At 37.7% G+C, this 26,217-nt stretch overlaps 2 protein-coding genes across 2 annotated transcripts in view; both read left to right on the plus strand.

Annotated features, from left to right (window-relative positions):
• The first annotated feature begins 641 nt into the window (after positions 1-641).
• Positions 642-26,217, plus strand: part of LOC120631584 (visual system homeobox 2-like) — a 168,778-nt gene continuing 143,202 nt past the window's right edge. The window contains exon 1 of the mRNA XM_039901221.1: positions 642-939. Coding sequence (XP_039757155.1) covers positions 642-939 — 298 coding nt within the window. The remainder of the gene's footprint in view (positions 940-26,217) is intronic.
• On the plus strand, positions 21,099-24,596 carry LOC120631583. The gene is made up of 3 exons (XM_039901220.1): positions 21,099-21,277; positions 21,740-22,715; positions 24,521-24,596. Exons 1-2 carry the CDS (start codon positions 21,133-21,135, stop codon positions 22,699-22,701), a joined length of 1,107 nt encoding a protein of 368 aa, XP_039757154.1. The 5' UTR covers positions 21,099-21,132; the 3' UTR covers positions 22,702-22,715; positions 24,521-24,596.

A 26,217-nucleotide genomic window follows, 5' to 3' on the forward strand; every position in this document is an offset into this window, starting at 1 on the left:
CGGTAACAAAATATCCGTATTGGCTATTAGTAGGCCCCGCCCGCCCGCAATGGGGGGTTGCAGTATTCCTTCTAAAAGGCCGTATAGACCGCATCCGTGGAAGGTTTTTGCGCCGTTTTTAGCATTGCACTGCGGTTCACGTCTCGGTTCCAAAAGGTCTTTCGTTGTATAGAAAGGGTGGTGAATTACGATTTTTCGTTCGCGAGTCACCGGTGCCGGTGTTTCAAGGGGGGTTTTCTCGTTTTTACAAAGAGACGGGCGGTGCCGCGGGCAGATGCGCTCCGGACGCCGTGGTGAGCGCTCGTATCGTGCTTTGCAAAAAATACGTGATTTACATCATTTTCGCGATTTTCCATCGTTTCGTATAAAAATAAAATTTTCTTCTTTTGAAAATTCTATTCTAACTATGTAGAAATTAAAAGGACTTGAGTTTGTTGAATTGACTCGTAAAATAGAAGTGTTTATTTTGAATTCGAAAATTAAACTTTAAAATAACAGTGATTTGAGAAGAAATATTAAACCAAAAACCCACAGCAAAATTTGTGATATATTTTCTTTAAATATGGAGCGCAGCAAGTTTTTTATATAGCAAATTATGCGATATCATTGTTAAGCTAGAAGTACACCAGCGGGCATCCAACATGCAAGCAATGAGTGCAAACGCAAGCGCGCCAAGAGCGCCGCAACGGTCTCCTTTCGGGATACAAGAACTCCTTGGTCTGTCAGACAACCGGGACAGTAGAGACCGATATTTTGAGAATCGCGACGGAGACCGAGTTTTGAATTTATCAGAGAGCAGGGAGCTCAGGACGTACACACCACAGTTCCCGCTGCCTGCGTCAATGGCTAGCCGGGTCGCGTACGCTGCGGCGTTCAACGCACAAGCAGCCGTCGCAGCGGCATTCCTACCGGGCCCTCCACTCTTACACCCACCACCTGGTGAGTACTTTGCTATGTTAATAGTAACCGATAGAAATAGCAGAGTTATCTTTCTAGCGAGATATTAGACGGGTATCTTTTTAGGATCTATTTTACAGAGCATTTATTTGTTTTCAACTGATTCTAGTAGATGTTTCAATCTATAGGCACCCAAAATAACTATTTTAGAACTTATCCAGAAATAAACTACTCGTATGTTCTTAGGTGGTACTACTACTCTTAAAGTATTATTTAATTAAATTGACGTTATTGTACTTTCGTCGCTTTACATGATAAAACCAAATACGCACTACACAAGCGCATCTAAGGCATTTCAATAAGCTGGTTTTAATTGAACGGAGCACTTTAACGTCGTAATAATGGCAACCATGATTTTAATAAGCAGATAAAGAATATTAAATCACACATCGCACAATGGTATCTCGCGTATTTTGTAAAAGGCTTTGAATTTGGAGAGCTGTCGCCGGCGGCTGTTCGGCGTGTTTAATTAGCGTTTTTTCTCTATTATAATTAGCTCTGTGTGAGACAATGGCTCGCGGACAATGCGGCGGCGGTCGCGGATCGGGTTTCCGTAACATGCGGAGTGCGGTGAGCACGAGAGTGTGCCCTAAGCTTTATGGTCAAATTATTCGATTAACGTAAAAAATATATTTTTTATTTACGTTTTATACGTATTAATAAAAAAACCACAATTTGTTGTGATTTAATGAAAAACCATAACCGAATCTATATATTCCGTGCAGCTCTATTTCTGCAGATTACTAGGTAACTCTCTTACCAATTTAAGCAAGTCTGTTATTTTGTTTTACCGTAGTACGTTAGATATTCTATTATTTCCAATAGATATATTCAATATGGCCGTTTTAATATCAGCCAGTTATAAAACCAAGGAATTAATTAATTTATTTATTTCTCTAATCAATAATGTAAGTGTGTAGCAAGCAGGTTATTTAAATAAAGTCTTTGAGATTTTTTGTATAAGGAAGGTAGGTAGGTAACCATTTCTGATTTCCCAATGCGAACCTGAATATCCGTTTGTTTCTTATGAGGCTGTTCTAGGACCAAGGCGGGTTGAAACCCTCTATATCCAAATTTTAAACTTACATTAAGTCTACGAGTACAATAGTATAATTATCACCACTACATGGTAAGTAATACGACATTGTAAGTAAGTGATAATTAAATGAACAATTAAAAAAAGGGTTTGTATAATAATTTTCCCATTTGAATAATGCATTTCATACTTTAAGACGAAAAGCTATCCCTACTAATATTATAAATGTAAATGTAAGTTTGTTTGTTACGCTTTCACGCAAAAACTACTTAACCGATCCTCATGAAACATTGTACACATAATCTTGGAAGTGTTAGAAGTAATATAGGATACTTTTTATCCCGACTCCTTTGGGAGAGGGGATGAAAGTGTGGCAATTTAACACCATAACTCCGACAAATTATAACCGATTTAAATAATTATATTTGTACTATAGAAGTTATAATATGTGTCGAATTTTGGCAAAACTTTGTTTAGATCTGATGAATGTAGTTGGAGATAGAGGACAGAACTCCTCAGCGGACAGCAGCAAACCTCTCGTTTAAGGCTTAGCGATACTGAATACTTGAATGCCAATTGAATGCCACATTAAAATACAAAATCAAACGCAGACGAAGTCGCGGGCAACAGGTAGTTTTAAATATAAATTCTTTAACTGTCATGATAAATTAAGAAAAGACTCCTCACAAAGTAACCGATGGAAAAGTTAGTTTAACCTACTTGAAATCTTTACCTATATTAGAAATGCGTGTTTGTTTGTTCGTCCTCCCTTCATACCCTGGCGAAGCAACCAATCAACTTGATTTTTGGCATACAGTTGCCGAAGGGATGGAGGGTAACATAGGCTACGCAACATATTAATCTCTTGAAAACAAACTGTTCCCACGGGATTTGTACTCAACCGTAATAGCGCGAGCAAAAGCTAATGCAAATACTTTTATCCAATCATAATTACATAGGTAAGCTCATTTTTAAGCTAGACTAACTTTCACAGATGAATCTAAAAAAAAAATTAACATACAATCGAATTTGTAACTCAGAGATTTGCGATGTCCCAAACTCGCGAGCCGACGGCTGACGAAATCCGAGTTAGTACTCGGCCGACCAAAAATAATACACACATAATTTCAATTGTTTTTCTTCTTGGAAATTGATGTTTCTTTATTTATGGAACTCCATTTAGTTACCTGATATTCGTAAAAAAAATTACAAAACTTATCATCACTTTTATTGTATGTACATAAAAGAAAAACAGAAATATGCATATACAATCAAGTAAGTTTAAAAGTGGATATTATTTGTTTGTCTTTCCGCTACGTAGCAATTGCTTCCAGGCAATGAAAGGTGTAAAAGAAAATAGCTATAAATGCAAGGCGCAAGGAATTACATATAAAGTACCTGTTATCATTTACATCGTAGTCACTATCCGCTGCCTATTTATGGCCCACTACCTTTTTTTTAAACCCACGGAAAAAGTTAATTTACCTGGGTCAAAATTTCATTGAGATAGGTTTAGTAACAGTGATAACAAAGGCATTGTCCTAAAACCGGGAGTTTCTCCAGGTTGAAAAGATTCCTAGGTTCATCTTCAAGACTCAACCTATATTTGTGCCAAATTTAATTTAAATCGCGGGCGAGCTTAACCCGAATTACAGGTATAAGAGCAATACTCTGTAACATAGCAATACTTAAATTTGAAATTCCATTCAATACTTTGAGAATCTTATATTTGGTATTAGCAAATTCAATAATTAATTATGGACTTAGCAGTTACGGTAGAACCTATGAAACCTATATACAAGAAATTTATAAAATACAATTAAGAATCTTAAAAACAATTGTACCTAACCATGTTAAATCATCTTGCAGGAAAGATGAGGTGGGATTGTTTAAGTTTTTCAAAGTTTTAAATGTGTAAGAAAAAATTAAACTGGCAGTTACTTGTGAGGAGTGGCCGCGTATTAATTCATTAAGAGTACACAATAGATCAGAGAACCTAAGACATCTTAAATACTTACCAACTTATAAAGTACCTTCTTATAATAATGCATATGGCCAGCGTACCTGGAAATATATGCTGCTATCACTTATAAATAAGCTTACTGTTAATTTGTTTGATAAGATTAAAAACACTAATAACATTAAATATGTAAGGGCAACCTTTAAGAAAAAATTTAATTGAAAATCCTGAACTTAATTAATTAGAAAAACTATGACGTAATGTAAGGTAAAAGTGTACCTAATACTTCTACCTTTATAATTATACAGGTATCTATGATCTTATTTTAGACAACTGAGTTTAAAAAGGTTTCGTATTGAACAGTTAGGAATTTAAGAGCGCATAGTCAAATTAAAATTAAATTTACAATAAGGTTAAAATAAATAAATATACTACGACAATACACACTTTGCCATCTAGCTCCAAAGTAAGCGTAGTTTGTGTTATGGGTACTAAGATGACTGATGAATATTTTTATGAATAGGTAATATACATAAAATACTTATAATATAAGTATAAACACCCAGCCACTGAAAAACATTCATGTTCATATCACAAACATTATTCAGTCGTGAGAATCAAACCCACGGCCTTGGACTCAGAAAGCAGGGTCGCTGCCCACTGCGCCAATCGGCCGTCAGAATAAGTTAATTATAAAGTTCACTGCTATCGCACACTATAATACCTATTTATTGATCTTTTTGAGTATAATATTGCAACTTTATAAATAGAAATGCAAATAAGTTAGTTCGGTAAACTTATCAAAATGTTACTGATTGAAGCCAAGAAGATAGGATTGAAAATATGTAACCCGAGACCAGTGTTCTATTGTCATTGTTATCATTGTTATCAAAAGCTATGATTGTAAATTAATGTACAGCTGTGGTCCGTTGCGGAGTTTAAACTTCAATCTCAGGAAGATTATCGTCTAAAATTTAAAAAAGACCAAATAAAACAGTGAAATTATTTAAATAAAAAAACATGAAAATCGGTTTAAATTTATGACAAGAAACGTCGCGAAAATAGTTGAAACCTTCTTATAGAAATAAGTTGTTAAAGAGCCAGAAGATTCTCGAAGGTGCTCGAGGTTTTTATCACAACAGCGGTTTACCTGGGCAGCATATCACTTCGGTAAGCATGTACGACTACGGATAACGAAGTCTTGAGTTCCATTCTCGAGTCGGGACAAATATTCCGTACTAGTCTAGGCTTAGGAAATAGGCGGCGTCTATCCCTGTGCCCTAGAGAGTAGCTACGTTAAGCCGTCGGTCCCGGTTACATTATCACTAGCGTGTGAATCGTAAAAGACAGCCAATCTACATTAGTGGATCAACACACTTACTCCCTTTCTCCTATGAGACAGGAAGCTCGTCCCCAACAGTGGGACAAAAACCCAGAGTAAGGATAGTAAGTATGAGGTCCGTGTAGCTAGACAAAGCAATCGTGCCTTAAATGCGGGGCCATACGGACTATTACTGACCTCTGTAGTAAGGGACGTCGCTTTCTAGATCATGTAGCAGCAATTAACACGACATATTTATCAACGCATTACTTGCCCACTACAGGGAACAGGTCTTCTTTCAGAATGATAAGGGTATAGGTCGTTTAGGTCGTAGCCTAGCACGTTTACAAAGTGCAAATGGATAGTCTGCACACGCCTTTGAAAACATTATGGAGAATTCTTAATCATGCTAGTTTCCTCACGATGTTTTACTTCACCTTAGATTCTTAAAACTCAGCATTAAAGGCATCAAACTGGTATCTACTTCTAAATACTGTAGATAATATATATTGCTAACTGTGCATAGAAAGTAGTATTTAAGCTTTGATTTTATTGAAGTCTCTTGTTAATTTTATCCGTGGATGCCAGGTAGAGTGGTTGTGGACGCCTCTAGAGGCGCTTACGTCTCTCGGCCGTAGCGTGCACAAAGCGAGTTTAACAAAGCGTGTGCGCAACCGTGGGCCCCGCTAGCTGCGTTATTCAATGTGCCTCAAACGACGCCTCAATCGAGCTTTGAATTCGGGACCTAAAATTAGAGTTAGGTCATTTGAAATCACTTTTTATAACGGTAAGTTTTGAGTGATGTAATTAATGATTTGTAGTAAGGAAATTGTATGCTTTTTTACCTCAAACTACCGGATCACATCTTTGGAATGTCTCTTAAAAGTTCATAGTAAATTCTATTAGAATTATTAGTATTAAGTTACTAAGTTTGTTGTGGACTTTTACTTAGATACGTTTGGAACCTTTTAGCTTTATATAAATGTTAATCCGGTTAAATATTGATAGTTTTGAGTTCTAGAATCGGTAAAATCAATAAATCGGTTATATATCCAATGCAATTTTAAGTGGCGGTATCTATTAGTTTGTTTGGAAAAAAGGGGCAATGGTATATTCAAGAATAAAGTAATTGCCTTTGTTTCCATGAATCTGTATAGTAAGAGAGCCTACATCTTATTAATAGTTTGTTTTGTTTGTCGATATATTGTACAATTTTATGTTCAAGGCTTCATATATTTGATTCTCGATTCAATCTTTATTTTCACTACTACTGATTTTTTGCAACTCTATTGTCTCATTGTGTAATTTGTCTATGCTACTGACCCGGCTTGAAACATGCTCTAAAACTTTTCGGAAAGGAGGTCTGTTGATTTATTATTTTCTTATTTATTCATTTTTAATACAATCAGTACGGTTAACACCAATTACACTTCTTAAAAATTCCACAATCAAGTTAGGTTAAAAACATGGTGCAATTATATTTCTCACAGTAGGTACCTACTGTAGGTAATGGATAACAACGGTGTTCCAAGGATCCGCAAATATGTCATAGTGAGGCGACTCTGTCAGCAGTGCATTTAGCGCTGAAATGATGATTGCCTATGTTGACGAGGTTCCTATCAAATGTTGTAATCAATAGATAACGATCAATAAACAAAGAATACGGTTTTTCAGCGGGTGACAATGGGTCAGAATGTCCTAAACAGAAAGCTGTCAAAAATTGTTAGTACATAAGACACGACAGTCAGTTTCTTTCTTCTTCAAATTCCATTATTAGTCGTCATAGACAACCGAGATCTGTAACCGAACACGACAGGTCCGTGTATGACAAATAATTATTATAATGTTCTTTCATCGCGAGCAGCAGAAACAAAGCCTTACATCACCCGCGCACAAAGGCGGCCTAAAAATATTTCCTTCAACAACTTCATCATTACAAACAAAACTGAAAAGAAATCGGACAAGACAAAGCGGGGCACAAAGACTGAACCGTTGACCACTAATGAATGTTGAGATATCAGCTAACCTATTATCAAACTGACAAATCTGTGGGGCCCTTTATGCGGGGCCCATTGTGGTGCACAAAGGGCATTCTCTGAGGTGCGAAGTGGCAGCCCTCCATGTCTTGTCTTTATTCCGTTCAAAGCATGTTTTTGCGTTCGGAGGTGTCGCGAGCAGTGCGTCGTGTGACGTCTATTGACGAGTAGCTTGTCGTTGGAGCCAGGGGTCGTTGTCGCAGCTAGTCACGCTCTGGTTTTTTTATAGTAATAATTGACGGAGCAAGCACATATCCCATCTGATGGTAAGTCCGTTAAACCATCGCATATAAACAGAAAACATCTCGTAAGGTATGCAAGGAACACGTCCTGCAACATTCCGCCCTGTATCCATCAACATGAGGCTAAACACCTAAGCGTTTATGTGCCTGTAATCACACCGGCAACCATGCTCTTCAGACCTGAACGCAATAGTACTTCTCCGAATGAGATTTGACGTAAAAGCTCTACTACTATGGTTTCAATAGGAGGGTTGTAGGAAGGTTAGGCTAAACTCCATTGTAGATGTAGTCTACCTCGTCCAACAATCGTTTCCAGGACCTTTCTGGCAAGGGCCGTGGTCTTATAAGTTGGAGCTCCCAACGGGGCGAGTTTTCTTCTCTCTGGTCTTGCCTGGCTCGTCTGGTGCGAGGCTTCAGTCATGGCCAGCTAGCACTCTACCGTCAAAGGCGTGCTGCCAAGCTATTTCGGGTTCTGTTAATACAGCATAAGGGTCCTAATATAGCATAAAAACCGATTAAAAGTTTGTTCTTTCCATTACTTAGGTACTATTCCAGGTGAGATTGCAGTCCCGGTCTTACTTGTACTGGAATTTTAGCGTTCATATGACTGCTCAGTTGCTTTTAACCCCCTACGCAAAATGACGGAGTGTTATTACTCTGACTTGTCTATGTGTGTCTGTCTGTGTCGTCGTACCGGCCGAAAGGATGAAACTTTTTTAATATTGTTTTGGAGGGAGTGTTAGCTATGATTGAAGAAAACCGATCCGAGATGTCCGCTGCCACAAAACAGCGATTACACGATATTGAAAGCTCAACACGAATAATTATCAGTTTTCATTTCGAGCACACAAACAAGCTAGAGATTATAAATGAAGTGATCCAGTGTCTCAGACATAATGTAGGCGCCGATCTGAATAATTCGTCTCACTTTAGTCAGTTTTTGGTCTGTTTTGCATCGCACACGTGCGAATTACAAATTCGGCTAGCAGCTTTCGCGGCGGGTTCCCCGTCGACCGCGGGTCGTCACACCAGTCGCGCATTAGTGAGACGCTTGACGCGGAACCCTACGGGCTAAGCTTGGGATGACACAGCTACACGGAAATGTGTGACGTCATTTACTACTAATTATTACATCTGACCTTCTAGGTACCTACATCATCCGCAGCTTATCTCTCAGGAGAAACGGTTTAAGAGCAACCCACCACGCAGCTCCAATGTGTGTTGATGGGCTTTAATCTATTAACACGAGTTAGTGTTAGTAGCCGGAATCGAGGGCTTGCTCTCCAAGGTTTGAAACTTTTTTAGAATTTAAACTATCATGAATATAGTTCATTTTAGATGTGTAATTGATGGCTAAACTCACCAAATTTAGTCGAAGTTTGTCTGACTTGTTTTACTTGTTAGGTTTGACTCTTGTTCCCGGCTGGTACTGAAAATTCTTTAGCAGATAAAACACAATACAGTGCGTATGATATTATTGATTCACATTATATTATGTTTATCAATATCACGCTGGCCCAGTGCTGATTGGTGGACTTCACACGCCTTTGAGAACATTTTGGAGAACTCTCAGGCATGCAGGTTTCCTCACGATGTTTTCCATCACCGTTAAAGCCAGTGATATTTTTAACTTAGCACATAACTTACAAAGTTAGAGGTGCGTGCTATATTTCGAACTCAGCCTCCCCAAAAGTGAAGCCCAAATCCTACCACTGAGCTATCACCGCAAACGAAAATATTTTATTGGATATTTTGTATATGCTACGACAGACGCTTATGAACTCCTCATACTTTTTTTTTGTATTATTGCAAGTTAATCTTAAAATTTTTGATGCAAAATTAATTTATTACAAGCAGGTAATAACATTTTAGAAACGTCAAGTCTGTCTGTTTCAAGTGACTCTATTAAATTCTTATAACTAAATATAACAATGTTCCAATAGTGTTCGTTTTTTCATTCAAATCAGCGTTATAGTTAGTAACTAGTAAAAACACGTAGAACATACAAATGTAAAAGGTCATGCTAAATGTGGCGATCGCTAATAAATGCACAGTGGCGAAAAATCGCACATGTAGCTTTTTAGTATCTATGTTTTTTTGTCCTCATGGTTGCCATTTGTTTGCCGGAATCCATTGGGCATGTTGCCCAACGGCATACGGACTAAAAAACCCTTTCCACTCAGCCTTCCAGGAACCGCTATTGCATTACTTCTGAAATAATCTTTGCTATAACGCACACAAATAAGAAGGAGAAGAAGAATTTGGCTATAAGGAAAGCTTACCCAACTTAATTTACATCCTTAAAAGTAGTGCTATGCCATGCTACAGTGAAATATGGATGGCGCCACCAAAAAGTACCAATACTCGGTTTGACCCAATACAAAATGCTAACTGCGAATTGAATTTGGATCGCATTGTAGTGCAAATCGCGACGGATAGAACAATAGTGATGCATCTTGCAGGAGTCGACCGACTTCACCCGGCCTCAGCCGCGTCTTGCCACACGCACACACGCAGCCGCGGTAACGAGCGCTACGCGTGTGTGCAGTTAACCCTTCATTGTGGAACCAGTGTGTTCGGGCTTGCTCCAAGTGATAGATCGCTTGTCAGAAACTTTTTATTTTTTAATTCCACTACAAGTTCGCCCTTGACTGCAATCTCATCTGGTGGTAAGTGATGATGCAATCTAATGATAACGGCCTAGCTATTAAATGGCAGTTTAGTTAAATACTTACCCATACATAATAAATAGGTTTCTACGGGCATCATTTCGGAATTTTTGTTTTGCAGTAGGTACCTACGTCTTTGTCGGTAAAGCTGCAGAATGGTGCTTGGCAGCAGAAATAAACATGGAGATAGTATGTCCCCGGACAAGCTGTGTCACATGATGCTTTATCTATAATTCAATAGAATAGTCCACTATATAATATGCATCATGACTAATTTCGAAAAACTGCCCTTTTATGTTGGGAAGTATTTACTATGTACAAAAAATATCTTATTTTTGCGTGCCGTGCGTGCGTCATACACATATTAGAGCCTCAGTAAGTCCTTGTTCCATAGCTAAAGACTATTAATGTTGGTATTAATAGCAAAAATCATAGCAATTTATAGTTTGAAACCACAAAACACTTAATATGTGATTTTTGGAGTTCATGCGGTACAAAATTACGTTCATAAAAACGTGACATCATAATTTTGAATTCATCCTTTCACTAGTCATGGCGGATCCCTTGAGTTTGCAGTTTTACATATTTTATTAATATCACATCGAATATAAATAAAATGCGGTTTTCATCATATAAATACAATATTTTAGCGATTCTTTGTTACTGCCATTATGCCTATTCATATGACCACTAATTTAAAAGCAGGCATAAAAATGTGGCAATAGGAATCGCTTTAGCTCGTGAGCGAGGCCACGCGAAGTACTTACTTGTGGAGATTCGCGTGAAGGTGTGAAGCGAGTGCTCGCGGATATTAGCTGCTGCCGGAGCGCGGTACCGCCCGCAACAATCTCTACTTTGCAAGCTTTTCTCACTTCAAATATAACAAACTAAAGAAAATTTTCAAAAGAGCTAAGCTACTTTTAGTCATTAGGTAGCTCGTGTTTTTCTGAAAAGAGACTGTATTATAGGCATGTCAATCAATGTCTCAAAGATTTTTTTTATTTTTACAATTTAAAATCATTTGCTTTAACGGTGAATGAAAACGTCGTGAGGAAACCTGTGGCCACAGAAAACCAGAAGTCCGGTAATAGATTGGAATGATGATGCAAATACATTTTCAATATGGCTATAAATACAAATTTTAATCTCAAACTTCGCATATGAAAGCCTCGAGAAATGGAAAATATAACAGTATTCACCAGCAATATAAATTGAATTCTAACGGATCGTAGGTACTAGTGAGTCCAAAAAAGTTTTCCAACACCGCGCTGGCGCGGTTCGGTATTCAATACTCTACTCACAAGTTACCAACTCGAAGCGTTCCTTACATTAATTCTATTATAACCGTCACAGCAAGTGAGATACCTACTGGATATTTGAAACTTCACTGTTTCATGTGTTTGTAGCACATTTATATGAAAGTGGTAGATCACCACCACATACCATACTTAAAGTCACGTAAGGCCAGTAAGACGGGATAAATAATACAAAGAAGCTGTATCGTTATTGCGTGCAACACAGCAGGGCAAACAATACGAGTATCTGTGTCGTTTTGTCTCGCAATCTACGCTAAACTTTGTTTACATTCGTTAACTCATTTTGTTCGCTTTACTTTACGGGAGTAGAGAGTAGGACTAAGCAACTTTCCGATGTAGATCCAGCATTAAAGTTATGATTATTTTAATGATCCTTTTCTCAACCCGCGACGCAGAATCAACTGGATGTTATAAGTTTGACGTGTGTGTTCGTGTGCAAGTGTTTGTGTGTGCGTGTGTGTGTGTGTGTGTTTGCGCGCGCGAGTCTGTTTATTTGTATGTGTGTGTGTGGCTTCGTATTTGCCGTACGGATGAACCGATTTTGATTTTGTTTTTTTACTTGAAAGGTGAATTATTCGGGAGTAGTCACAAAACGTGATATTAATTATATTTATTCATTTAAATTAGGTATATTTTACTTTAATTTTTTATGTAAATTTTTTTTCTGTAAATTGTGATTACAAAATTTTATATAATATGAGGTTAACATAGAAAAGCTGAGCTTAGCTAAGTACCTATATCTTTATTCTTAATTCTATCAAAGATCACATAGGTATACCTTTATGCAAAAGGTCGGTACCAAATTTAATTACAAATACTTTATTTTATTTTTTCAAAGTAAATAACTTGCAAAAAATCTAATGAATATTGTTATCGCTTTCTCTATCTGAAATACTAAAGTTTTTAGAACTTGATGATTTTAATAGTAAAGAACTATCGCATGTGATTTTTGCTGCCAGTAGTATGCTAGAGAGAGGGGTTCTTTTGATTGCAGCAGAAGTTTTCCTAGGTCCGTGAATGTACAGTTTAGTCATTGTCACGTTGGACCTATCGTGCCATGCCACGGGGACCAGCTATGGGTGCTACACGAGAGCTACCATTAACGGCATGTTATTAACTTATCTTTTGCTTAAGTTTTTTTCAAAGCAAAATTAACATATTATATATTTTGGAGAGATATGAATTTTAACACTAATTTAAAAAAAAAGGAAATTAATAGTAGTAGTTTATAAATATTTTTTTATAGTCTTTGTGTTACAACTAAAAACCTACAGCTTTATGACGAACTAATTATCTGAGAACGTCCGAGGAGAAACTAATGATTAATACGGACATGTATTATTTTTGTTATAACCGTTTCACAGTGACCTTAATTTATACATTTCTATCATCATTATTCATAACCTATTAATGTTCGGGAACAAATGTCTTCTCTCGAAGGAGTTTGATTTAAGACTTTATATCGCAATGCTCTTAAAATAAGAATACCCTTCCTTTGAATTTAGTACTTTTTTATTTCTCTTTGCTACATTTCCACTTTTTGAGAACTATCCACATAATTTTGGGACGCTTGAGAATGTAATTTAAACCTTAAACGTCACGCTCCAAATGCGAAAGCGAGACGTTAAAAATGGCAGTATACAAACTGACGTGGTGAATAAATAACATGGTAAAAGTTACAGAAATCGCATTTACTTGCCCCTAAGTCGACCAGGTGAAACAGGATTTCTTGTTAATAAAACTTTCAATACAACTTAACAAGAAAAAAAGTTTTATTTCTTTTTTGCAAAATCTGATATGCACACAGTACCTGGAAGTCGCTACTCGCTAGGCTGTGGCACTCGGAAACACTTACATATTACGGCGACTCGATTTGAATATCGAATAACTGTTGAATTTTAAAATCCAGCGCAGCATCCCGTCGAGTTAATCTCGTCTTAGCTCTCGGGGATCTCTCGACATCGGTGCACTTTATTTTCATCATCTAAACGTTTTTTACCCGCTAGAGTCCCTGCAATTTCATCATCATTAATTTGTCTAGAAGGGCTGATAGCCTAGTTGTTAGGACTTTGGCTACACTTTCGGATGGCCGAGTTCGAATCCCAGCACGCATCTGTAACTTTTCCTAGTTATCTGCGTTTTAAGCAATGACATCGTGAGGAAACCTGCAAGCCTGATACTTCTCCATAATGTTCTCAAAGGCATATATGGAGTCCACAAATTAGCACTGGGCCAGCGTGGTGGACTACGGCTTAAACCCACCTCATTGTGGGAAGAGGCCCGTGCCCGTGATATGATCAATTGGTCTATATAATTAGCATCATGATCGCCAGTCTAACCCACAGCTGGGCATTACCTCCCTTAACTTTAGGAGTGCGGTGTTTAACCGTCATACCGGTAGTAATTTTTAAATCTTCCAATGAAGATTGGTGGGCTTTAACAATCATTTACACGAGTTAATGATAAAATAATGGAAACTAGTTTATCGACAATGGGTTTATGTGCGACAATCCGACAAATCGTACAATTCGAATTGTAATTTTCAATATTATAATTTCTGAATTTTCTCTGATTCGGTGGAAGGCTTAGGTCGTAGTTACCACCCTACCTGAAAGACGTGACGTAAAGCAATTTAGCGTTCTAGTATGATGTCACCAAGAAATCGATTAGGAGTATGGGTTTAATGTAGCTGCCATACCTCCTAACATGGCCGTGGCCCATTAGCATCTTAGACTAAATCAAAACTTACCACCAGTATGGCTAGAAAGGGCAAGATATATTTTTCTTCCCGGGAAAGGACGAAATGTTATTTTCTTATGACGGCCGATTGCTGCCGGCCTGCTTTCTGAGTCCAAGGCCGTGGGTTCGATTCCCACAACTGGAAAATGTTTGTGTGATGAGCATGAATGTTTTTCAGGGTCTGAGTTTTTATATGTATTTTATAAGTATTTATGGATATTATTCATTAAAAAATATTCATCGGTCAACTTAGTACCCATAACACAAGCTACGCTTACTTTGGGGCTAGACGGCGATGTGTGTGTTGTCGTAGTATATTTATTTATTTAATTATTATATATATGGAAATAGTATACGTGTATTAAAAAACGCAGGTAATCTTCTCCAACTTGGTACTCCACAATTCCGGACTGAACCAGCGTGGTGGGCCTAAACCTTCTCATTCTGGGAGAAGACCCTTGCCCTGTACTGGCCGGTAAGATTGTTGATATGATGATGATGAAACTTCTATTCCCCGTCACCGCACTTGGGCTGGTGGAGCCGTAAATTGTATCTCTTGTCGGGATATAATCGGGGGAAATAATTTTTTTTTCTGTCTCTGCTAGCCGTGCAGTCAAGGGCTAACTTGTAGCGGAATAAAAAAAAAGTAAAAGATATCCGCGATAAACATCTCTGTATGAAGTCGGTTAAAAACACCTTGTAAAGATTACTTTGAGTCGTTCCGCAGTGACGTGCACGCCGCACGGGGGGGTGGGGCGCCGCAGCCAGGCTAGGTGTAATAATGGGGAGCGCCTCGACACCTCGCCACAAAGCCCGGTAATAGCTAGTTACAGCTCTAGCTCGCCGCCCGGCGCCGGCTGAACTTCCCTTTTTTATTTAAAAAATCAGAATAAAAAAATCTTTATTAATGTAGGCCTATCACATGCGTGATACATATATGTTAACATAATTGTAAGGTGATAGTGATAACTGTGTTCTTAAGAACCGAAAGGAGCGAGCCATAGTCTAAGAAGAGCTCACAATAAACACATTGTTATCTATTAATACCTAAGCTGTTTGATTTAAGTAATCCTTAATATTATAAAAGGATTTTTCTATAGGCTTACTCTTTTTCAGTACTTAAGCTGGTTTACTTTGCTTGTGCAATGTTAATGCGAGAGACAACGGATAACGGGGTTGCTCTGAACAAAAGCGGCTTTTGACGTAATATTGTTTTAAAATAATTTGGTTATACTGTCGGTGAGTGACAAAATTAGATAGAAAGATACCGAACTGGAAAGCATTACATTAAAGACTTTAATGAAAGTTAAAGAAAAATCACAATTTAGAAATAAGGCAACAAAAGACAAATAATTTAAAAAAGCGTGTTTATGAACACAATTTTTTTCAAATAGGTAATCGAATTTAAAAGTCAAAGTAACTTGTATTAATTGTAGAATCATTTTTTAGTTGAACAGGCATAATTAACTATTTCTTACTTTCTTAATACGTGCACAAAGAAAATGTTATTGTAATGTTATTTGTAGAGGCTTGGGTTTTTTTTCTCTGTAGGTTCGTCGTTATTCTAAACTACTCAAACCTCTCGTAAAAATCAAGTCTTATATCCTTATAACAGCAGTGATAGCCCAGTGGAAGGACTTCACTTTCGGGGGGTCGAGTTCGAATCCCAGTTAATCCCAAAACCTTAAGTTATAGGCAATTAAAATATCAACTGCTTCAACGGTGAAGGAAAAAATCGTGAGGAAATCTGCATGCCTGAGAGTTCTCCATGATGTTCTCAAAAGTGGGTCGAGTCCACCAATCCGCACCGGGCCAGCGTGGTGGACTACGAACCCCCTCTCATTTTGGGAGACCCGTGCCCTGTAGTGGGCGGGTAACGGGTGGATATGATGATGATGATGATATCCTTATTACTGCGTTCACTTTATATATAAATTCATTGCTTTCCTTAAACCTGGCACTACCATTCCCCCTATGTAAAAATGTAAAATGTAAATTGTTGATGTTGGAAAAGAGCAACTGCTTAGTTTCTTGCCGGCTTCTTCTCGGTAGAATCTGCCTTCCAAACCGGTTGTAGAGTCACTACAAACAGACAGACATGGCGGTTCAAAAGTGCTTACATTAGGCCTACTTGAAATTAATGAAATTCGAATTTGAATTTTTGAATTTGAAAATGCAAATGATATTTATAACATGTTTAGTAAAGTGATTTTCTTCAATCCATGGAGCTTAGTGCACACAGGCTACAACCATGTACGCGCTCCGACATAACCTTATTAATATTATGAATGAGGAAGTGTGTTCATTTGTCCTGCCTTCACGCCCTTGCTGCGTAACCAATCAACTTGATTTCTGGCATAGAGTTCATTGAAAGGATGGAGAGTAACATAGGCTTATGGTCTTGGAAAATCAATTCCCATACTGGAACATTCGTATGTTCACACCAAATATCATCGTTCCTTCAAGTCCTAACGAGGCCCCTAAACGACTTATTCACCGTGAGTAACAACGCGGGGTGCAGCTAGTCGTAAAATAATTATGTAATTGGAAAGAAACAATTACAGTTATAAAACTTTGTTATTTTTCCTAAAGGTGGCGCTGTCACAGAAAAATCATATTTGCACTTTGTTGCAAGTTGCGGTCGCGCCCATGCCGGTATGAAACTTTTCAATACTAAATCTAGTTTTATAATCTTCTACAGCAATTTAAAAAACCCTGTAGCGACTTTGTAGGGCAACGTTTTTCCATTCATAGTTACAATAATTGGTTTTCCTTTTTACAAAATCGAAAAGGAAAACGAAATCTTAACTTATCATAGTGCATCGCTATCTTTTAGGGGTTTATTGGTTCGTCCGTGCGTTTGTCAGCGAATTATACGTAATGAAGCGTTTTTTCAGTTCCGTACGTGTCCGGTACCTACTAGTAAATTTCAACACAGAATAGCGGCACCTAAAATTATCACTGCATGTAAATTTCTATTGCCGCTCTAAGAAATAATAACAAAAAAAAATTAAGTGTTTTTCGGCATTTGTTTGAGCCAGCTAAATTCTGGTTACATAACGAACATATTCTTCTTATGTAAATTAATGGTAGGTAATCCAACCACTTAACCACTTATACACAATAGATAACTTAGTAAATTATAGTTCTACGCTGAATACTAACTGTAACTAATACATAATTTCTTTTACTTGGAGTCCATTGTCGGTGTTACGTCATTACCGTGTAGAAGTCCTGGATTAAAATTATTATTAGAAGAAGTTTGTGGCTCAGTTTTGTTTTACCTTGTGATGAGACTCAAAGTCCATTGTCGGTGAATACTTAATGTTTAGTCTCCGCTCAAGATTCATCTTTTTGTGAATGTACATGTGCTACACTAACACTATGCGTTTGTACCTACTTACGTACATACCTAACCTACGCGTATATACTAACATGGAAAATCTAATAAATGCTACCGCAGTCCGATATACTTTTCGACGTGGTTAAAAGATTGGCTTGTTCTGCCTAATTTAAGTAGGTAGGTATTCTCTTAACCGTCTCAAATCATGACCGCTAAAAAATATGTATTCGGCTCTCAGAGGCATTTTAACCCTTAATTGCATTTCAGCTGCTCACAAAATTCCGGTACATTGGTTACAACATACATTGGTACAAACATTTCTGACCATTATGGTCAGAAATGTTGGTTGTTTGCACCCTCTAATTGGTGACGTGCACTATTTTATCTTTCGTGAGCAATAAGTAATAAAAATGTTTTAGCGAATCTTTCAACCAGCGACTTTCAACTCATTTGCAATTTTAATTAAAACTTCCTAAAAATCCAAAACAACAAACATGCCAATTCCATTTTCTTTTAGACGCCAACAAACTAAAGCTTCAACACGAAGTTCACTCAATTTAAAATTCAGAAGCTCTGTAATAGAGTTGAAATTCATTCACGTCAGCGAGTCGCCTCCCTCGCCTCTAATTAGCCTGAAAACGAAACTATCTCGCCGCCATTTCAATTTACACTTTATTTTGAGGGTAGTTAGATTTGTTCCTGAATGGCTGTAGAGTAACAATAATAGAGGACACTCGACCTCTCAGTGGCGCGAGTTTTCCCGCGGATTTTACTTTTTCCTCGCTCCGAGTACGAGCTGTTTGTACACTCACCAAGACATAAAAGGGCCCCAAACTATGTTTCCTTTCCTCGTCGAGAGTCCTAACACTTTCCTTCAAGTATTTGCAGGGATATCTTCTGCCCATAAAAATACCTTTAAGGTTTCTAACTTGGCGGAAATGTGGCCGCGAAAAATAAAAATGCTATTCAACTAGAACTCGTTCGTGTTGGTAGTTGGAACATACAAACATCGAGGTAACTTTTATGTTTATGCTGTTTTTCACGATTGGTCGTTAAGTTGTAGGTACATTGGATTCGTCATTGATCATCCTAAGTAATTTATCTGCAGGACACAGTTCACACTCAGGACAGAGTTATATGGCTGACGTCCACCACGCTGTTCCATCGTTTGCAAGCCTCAGTCAAATCAGTTTTCCAACGTTTCGTTGGTAACGGAAAGGAGACCTGTATTTCCCCGGATCCAAGTTGGTCTTTAACCTTGCACGACGGAGTGAGCACTTGAAACTATCATTGGGGTGTTTTCACTAACAATTGATAGTTCCTGATGACTTTCCTAAACGAATATACCAGTACCCAGCAATGGGACATAATAATTGATTATAAATATTATTATTTAGGTTCAGGCAAAACATTAGTGGTTCGTTTTGAGTCAATTTTTATAAAGAAACACAATATATGGACATCTTAAGTTACAAGAAATTAAACATTATATAAATAAAGAATGAAATATTAATGGTAAATACTGGTTTAAATAGCAACTATATTGTCAATATTTGGAAAAGCCTTGGGTCAAAAAACCACACAATTAAAGCAATTAAAAAAACTATATAGGGGGAAAAAATACTTTCTTTATTAACTTGTAGGTATGAAATAACACCCAAATACGTTTTCCCCAAAAAAAAAATTGGACCCAAAAATTTGATTTACAATAAAATTTTGAGTAGGATGACACATTTACATGATGTGTTTGTTAAAGACATTGTTATTTTGATGGCTTATTGGTGCAGTGGGCAGCGACCCTGTTTTCAAAGTCAAAGGTCGTGGGTTCAATGCCCACAACTGGAAAAAAATTGTCAAAGTCAAAGTCAAAGTCAAAAATCAATGATCAAATGAATGAATCAATGAATCAATCAAGATCAAAAATATCTTTATTCAAGTAGGCCCACAGGTGGCACTTTTGATGCGTACATAAGAACCACACGGTAGTGAGATGATGGCGATAACCACATTCGTAAACTTAAAACTAAAGCTACGAGGGTTCCAAACGCGTCCTGGTCTAAGAAGAAGCCCACAACAAACTTAGCCGGGCGTATTTTTTTTTTTTTGTTATCACCATCTCACAATGTAATTTTAAATTATTAGAAGAGCAACCTGGTTAGAGCAATAATTTACACCCAAGCTTTTTTATCGTTTACGTAGTCCTTTATACTATAATAGGACTTTTCTATAAGCTTCCGTTTAATACAAACTTTGAACTTTTTAAGAGACATCTCCAAGATGACAATTGGTAGTTTATTGTAGAATTGTATGCAATTTCCTTTAAACGAATTATGAATTTTATGTAACCTAGTATATTGCACTGTAAGTTTATTCTTACTTCTAATGTTTAAATTATTGCAGTCACATTTTTTCTTAAATTTAGAAATGTTTTTATGAACGTACATTAAATTTTCAAATATGTACTGACTATACACTGTCATTATTTTAAAATCTTTAAATTTATCTCTCAATGACTCTCTCGGACCCATTTTGTAGATAGAACGAACAGCCCTCTTCTGCAGCACGAAAATAGTGCTAATATCAGCAGCATTACCCCAAAGTAAAATTCCATATGACATAATGCTGTAAAAGTAACTAAAATATACCAGTCTCGCAGTTTCTACGTCGGTCATATGGCGTATCTTCTTTACCGCATAGGCAGCAGAACTAAGCCTGTTCGATAAATTATTTACATGAGGGCCCCATTGAAGTTTAGAATCTAACGTTATTCCTAGAAAAACTGTCGTATCCTCCAGTTTCAGTTCCTCATTATTAAGTAGTACAGTGGTTTTCACGTGTTTAACATTAGGTAACGTCAAAAGCTAGTTCACGTCGATTTATTTTAAAAGTCAGTGATGTATCATCGGCAAACAGAACTATCCCGTGTTTATCCTTGGCAAGGTAAGGAAGGTCATTAATGTAAATAAGGAACAGAAATGGTCCTAATAAAGACCCCTGTGGGACACCTATTTTCATAACTGATCCATTAGACCGTTTTCCATTCACGTCGACTTTCTGAATTCTATCGCGTAGATAGTTACTCATTAAGTCTAGAGCTACACCCTGAATTCCATAGTGGTGTAGTTTCCTAACTAACGTTTCGTGTTGAACACAATCAAACGCCTTAGATAAGTCACAGAACACACCAAGTGCATCACGTGACTCCTCCCAGGCTTCAAATATGTTTTGTATTAGCTCAACACCTGCGTCGATTGTTGAGCGACCCCGTGTGAAACCAAATTGAATCTTATATGAAGTAAATTATCTTGACTTCGTCTCCGAGATTTATATTAACCATGTAGTAGCCCGGCTACGCTTTAACCTATCGCACAAGCATTCAGAGTGTAGGAAAAAGAGAAGCAATATATACCCGTCTCTTTCCTACACTATCGAGTTGTTGCCGCTCGCGGTTGCACCTCATTCTTGTCCGTGCGCTCGCGCCGACTGCACAAGTGTTTATAGCTGGTGGTTACCATGCCAAAACGCAAGCGTGAAGAAACTAAGGAAGAAAGGTGGGCAAGGAAGATGAAGAAATATGAATCAAAACTTCATGAGACACGTCGACGTCATTTTCGCCGCATAAATTACTCCAGCGATGAAGAAGATGTGCAACCCGAAGGTGATTAATGCCGCTTTGTATTTTCTCGATGTATTCTTTGAGAAAATTATTAATACTCTATGCAGCTATACTTATATATATTACCAAGGCAACAAGCGCGGTTTTTTTTATATTTGCTCGTTGAATTCTTCGAGCGAATAAAATATTTCAATTCTTTATTTTTTTAAGCCCGTTGTATTCTTCGGGATCTATTGTGATCGTTTGCTAATTAGCTCGATCTCCACTTGTTATTTGACATATTGATGTCTTTGATCGCTTTGAAGTTATAATATTTGACATGATCATATTACTTATTTGTGGGTATACATTTAATTACCTACACCTTATTTATATACACCAACACCAAACGAATCCACTAGTTGCTTCAAGCTGGGTATTTGAAAAAAAAAAAAAAAAAAAAGAAAAACAAATAAACAAAAACCGTAACATGTCCGTTCGTGTAACGTTACAATTTGTTTCCAGAACCTTTCGAATCTGGAGATGTGGGTGTTACAAACGTCGTCAGTGATATTATATTTGAAAGTCCTACGGATTCCGTGCCTGTTAACGACGAAGAGCCGTGCGAGCTGCCCAACAATAGTGAAGCACCCACTGAAGACCCTCCTTCCGATGTTTACAACGCAGAGCTGCTGCAAGTGCTGGGGAGCGTTGAATCGGAGGTGGATGAATACGGTGATGACTTGCATTCTGAGGTTGCAACAAGACTCCAAAAAATTTTAATTCAGGGTCTACCTACCACTGTTAAAGATGACCTTACAAAAAAATATGCCTTTCCAAGAAACGTTCCCTACTTGAAGGCACCAACTCTAAACCCGGAAATTGAGGCTATGTTAGTGGAGACCTGCCGACTCCGCGACAAACGTCTGCAAAATAAACAGAATCAGATCGGCAGGGCATTGTCAGCCTTAGGAAAAGCTATGACGGGCCTTCTCAAAAACAATCCCGACATTCCTGAAATCGTGCGCACTTTGAACGATGCAGGAAATCTCGTTGCCGATTGCCACTTCGCAGAAACAGACACTCGTCGGACGGTCATCATTCCGTTAGTCGACAAATCTCTGACTGACTCTTTTAAAAATCGGAAGAGAGACAGTCTTTTGTTCGGAGAGAGCTTAGGCGAGGTGGTTAAGAACTCTAGAGGAATTAAAAAGACGAGTCAACTTATTCAAGCTGCTGCACCTGTTTCTAACACGAATTTAAACTACAAAGGCCCATCGACTCGTCCGAGGCGGCAGTGGGTAGGACAGGCCTACACGCAGCAACGAGTCGGTGGGCAGCGGGCAACGTTCTCGAGTCGTGGCCGGCGCACAGCCGCCACGAACCCGCCGCCGCAGCCTGCTCGCCGGCAGCCGCCGCCGCCGCCGCCTGTGCGGCGCCAGCCACAGCGCCGGGAACACGTGCCCGGCAATCGTCGGCAGAAGTAGCTACGCAGCCTCAGGTACATGCTGGACGTCTTAAATATTATTTAAACGCATGGCGTTCTATAACAAACGACAATTTTATTTTAAATGCTGTATCTGGTTATTCTATTCCGTTTACTTCTGTACCAAACCAATGTTCAGAAGAATATCCTAAACGTGTTTTTTCTACACAGGAATCTTTATCGTTAGAAAAAGAAATACAACATTTGCTAGATATACAAGCCATAAGAAAATGTAACCCAGTTAATGGACAATATGTATCTGATATTTTTTTAGTTCCTAAGAAAGATGGTACCATGAGATTTATCTTAAATCTTAAAAAATTGAATACACATGTCTTTGTCGAACATTTTAAGATGGAAGATATTCGAACTGCCATTAAATTAGTAACGGAAGGTTGTTTTATGGCTAATATAGACTTGCACGAAGCCTATTTTTTAGTCCCTATACATAGAAATCATAGAAAGTACCTTCGATTTTATTTCAAATGTTTTTATGAATTTAATGCCCTACCATTTGGACTATGTTCGGCACCCTATATTTTTACAAAAATTTTACAACCAGCTATAACCCATTTACGCTCACGTGGTTTTAAATCTGTTCGATATTTAGATGACATTTGTTTACTCGGTGATTCCGAAGAGCAATGTTTAGATAACGTAAAAAATACATTAGAATGCTTAAACAACTTGGGTTTCATAATAAATTACAAAAAGAGTTGCTTTCAGCCCAAAACCTCATGTACTTTCTTAGGCTTCGTGATAAATTCCAAATCAATGACGTTAGAATTACCGGAACGGAAAAGGAGTAGCATTTTGCTTGCTGTTGATAAGTTATTGATAACAAAGTCTATACGTATTCGTGACTTTGCTCGTGTGCTTGGGTCTGTTACCGCTGCATGTCCGGCGGTGGCCTACGGGTGGTTATACACTAAGTCACTCGAAAGGGCTCGATACTTGGCGCTTATTAATAATAATGAAAATTATGATAAGTTCATGTCTATTCCAGATAATTTACGTGATGACCTACTGTGGTGGAAAAAACATATCTTGACAACTGTAAAACAAATCTCGCAATCTAATTACACAATGGAGATCTTTACTGATGCTTCCACTACAGGGTGGGGCGCTGCCTGTAATGGTGAAAAAACGGGAGGATTTTGGTCCGAGTTTGAGTCTAATCATCACATAAATTATCTAGAACTGTTAGCGGTTTACTTTGGACTTCAATCATTCGCCAATAGAAGGACAAATTGTGATATCCTCTTAAGGGTCGATAACACAACAGCAATTTCTTACGTCAACAGAATGGGCGGGGTTCGGTACCCCCACCTGAATAATATTTCGAATATGATCTGGAAATGGTGTGAAGCAAGGAACATATTCATTTTTGCCTCGTATATTAAGTCTTCTCTAAATACCGAAGCTGATGGTGAATCGAGAAATCTTAATATCGATACGGAATGGGAGTTAGCGGCATATGCGTTTTCAAAAATCATTAATACTTTTGGGCAGCCAGATATTGACCTATTCGCGTCTAGGGTTAATGCAAAATGTAACAAATACATTTCATGGAAGAGAGATCCCGATGCCTATAATATTGACGCTTTTACTATTGATTGGTCGCCATTTTTTTTCTACGCGTTTCCTCCATTTGCGTTAATACTGAAAATACTAAATAAAATTATCGTTGACGGTGCTACGGGAATAATGATTGTGCCGCAATGGCCGTCCCAACCATGGTATCCCCTCTTTAAGTCATTAACTGTATCAAAAATTTTGGTTTTTCCCCCTAATAAATTTCTCCTTACATCTCCTTTCAGGTCAACACACCCGCTACATCGAAGGCTTTCCCTGGCAGTGAGTGTGTTATCCGGGAAGGCTTTATTAAAAAAGGGGTGCCAGTATCAGCAGTAGATATAACGATTTCTTCCTTATCTCAAAATACCATCTGTCAGTACTCTTCTAGTCTGAAAAAATGGTGGACCTACTGCAATCAAAACAATTGTGATTTTTATAGAGTCAGCGTCGGTTCATTATTGGATTTTCTTACTAAATGTTATAAATCAGGCTCATCCTACGGAACCCTTAACAATCATAGATCAGCTATTTGTTTGATTTCATCTGTTAATTTTGGACACAATGAAATAATCAAACGTTTTTTTAAAGGAATTTTTAAACTGAATCCTGTGTTTCCCAAATATAATGTAACGTGGAACCCCAGTATTGTGTTAGATTATTTGGCGAACCTTTCAAATGATACTATTAGCCTAGAATTGTTAGTCAAAAAATTAGTAATGTTGTTAGCGCTGGCTACTGGGCAAAGAACACAAACTTTATCTTTTATAAAAATTTCAAATATGAAAAAGTTTCATGATCGGATAGTTATTTCTATAACAGATGTGATTAAGAATTCTGCTATTGGTCGAGCCCAACCTATTTTAAATCTTCCATATTTTCATCAAAGGCCAATTATTTGCCCAGCTGCCGCCTTAGAATCATACTTGTCTTCAACTACTACTATAAGACCTAGCAACGAAGATCGTTTAATATTGACCACTAAAAAACCTTATAGAGCTGCTTCATCTCAGACCTTAGGACGCTGGATCAAGCAAACTCTGCAGGAGAGTGGCATCGACACTTCTTTATTTAGTGCTCATAGCACTAGACACGCCTCGACTTCCGCTGCATTTCGTGCTGGTATAAGCGTCGATGTCATTCGAAAAACAGCCGGTTGGTCTGACCAATCCGCGGTATTTGCCAACTTTTACAATAGGCCGATTATTGATACCACTCCTAATCTGTTAAGTTTATAGGTTTTTTTTTTATTACCTATTTTACTTTAGATGATTTGGAAACCTTAGATTATAGAATCAAACTTAGTAAAGTTCAGTTAGTTCATTTAAGTTTGTTATTTTTTCTTATGTTCTGTATTAAAAATAAACATTTAACTAAATTCGTTGTTGGTTATTAATCCTGCAACATTGAAATTGATCTGTATCTCTAAACATCTACATGGTTAATATAAATCTCGGAGACGAAGTCAAGATAATTTAGTGATCAAACGAACTTACCTTAAGTGAAGTTCGATCTTAATTATCTTGACTTCGTCGAAGAGATTTAGGTTCCCTCCCATCCCTTCTCTTCTTAGTCACCCCTGATTTCAATGCTGCTCTTTCTTGCTCTAAAATAATGAGGTGCAACCGCGAGCGGCAACAACTCGATAGTGTAGGAAAGAGACGGGTATATATTGCTTCTCTTTTTCCTACACTCTGAATGCTTGTGCGATAGGTTAAAGCGTAGCCGGGCTACTACATGGTTAATATAAATCTCTTCGACGAAGTCAAGATAATTAAGATCGAACTTCACTTAAGGTAAGTTCGTTTGATCACTAAATTATACTTATGAAAATGGTAAAGTAATTGATTTAAAATGAGTTTTTCAAAGATTTTACTGAAAGTGGGTAGTACGGATACTGGTCTAAAGTTAGTGGGGTCAGAAGTACTACCCGATTTAAACA

Source organism: Pararge aegeria, chromosome 18, assembly GCF_905163445.1.
Source record: "Pararge aegeria chromosome 18, ilParAegt1.1, whole genome shotgun sequence".
Taxonomy (NCBI): Eukaryota; Metazoa; Arthropoda; class Insecta; order Lepidoptera; family Nymphalidae; genus Pararge; species Pararge aegeria.

Excerpts from the sequence above, each read along its gene's own strand:
- LOC120631583 (XM_039901220.1), top strand. The coding sequence starts at position 21,133 with ATGCCAAAACGCAAGCGTGAAGAAACTAAGGAAGAAAGGTGGGCAAGG. Across the intron at positions 21,278-21,739 it reads AGAAGATGTGCAACCCGAAG|AACCTTTCGAATCTGGAGAT; the intron begins GTGATTAATGCC and ends ATTTGTTTCCAG.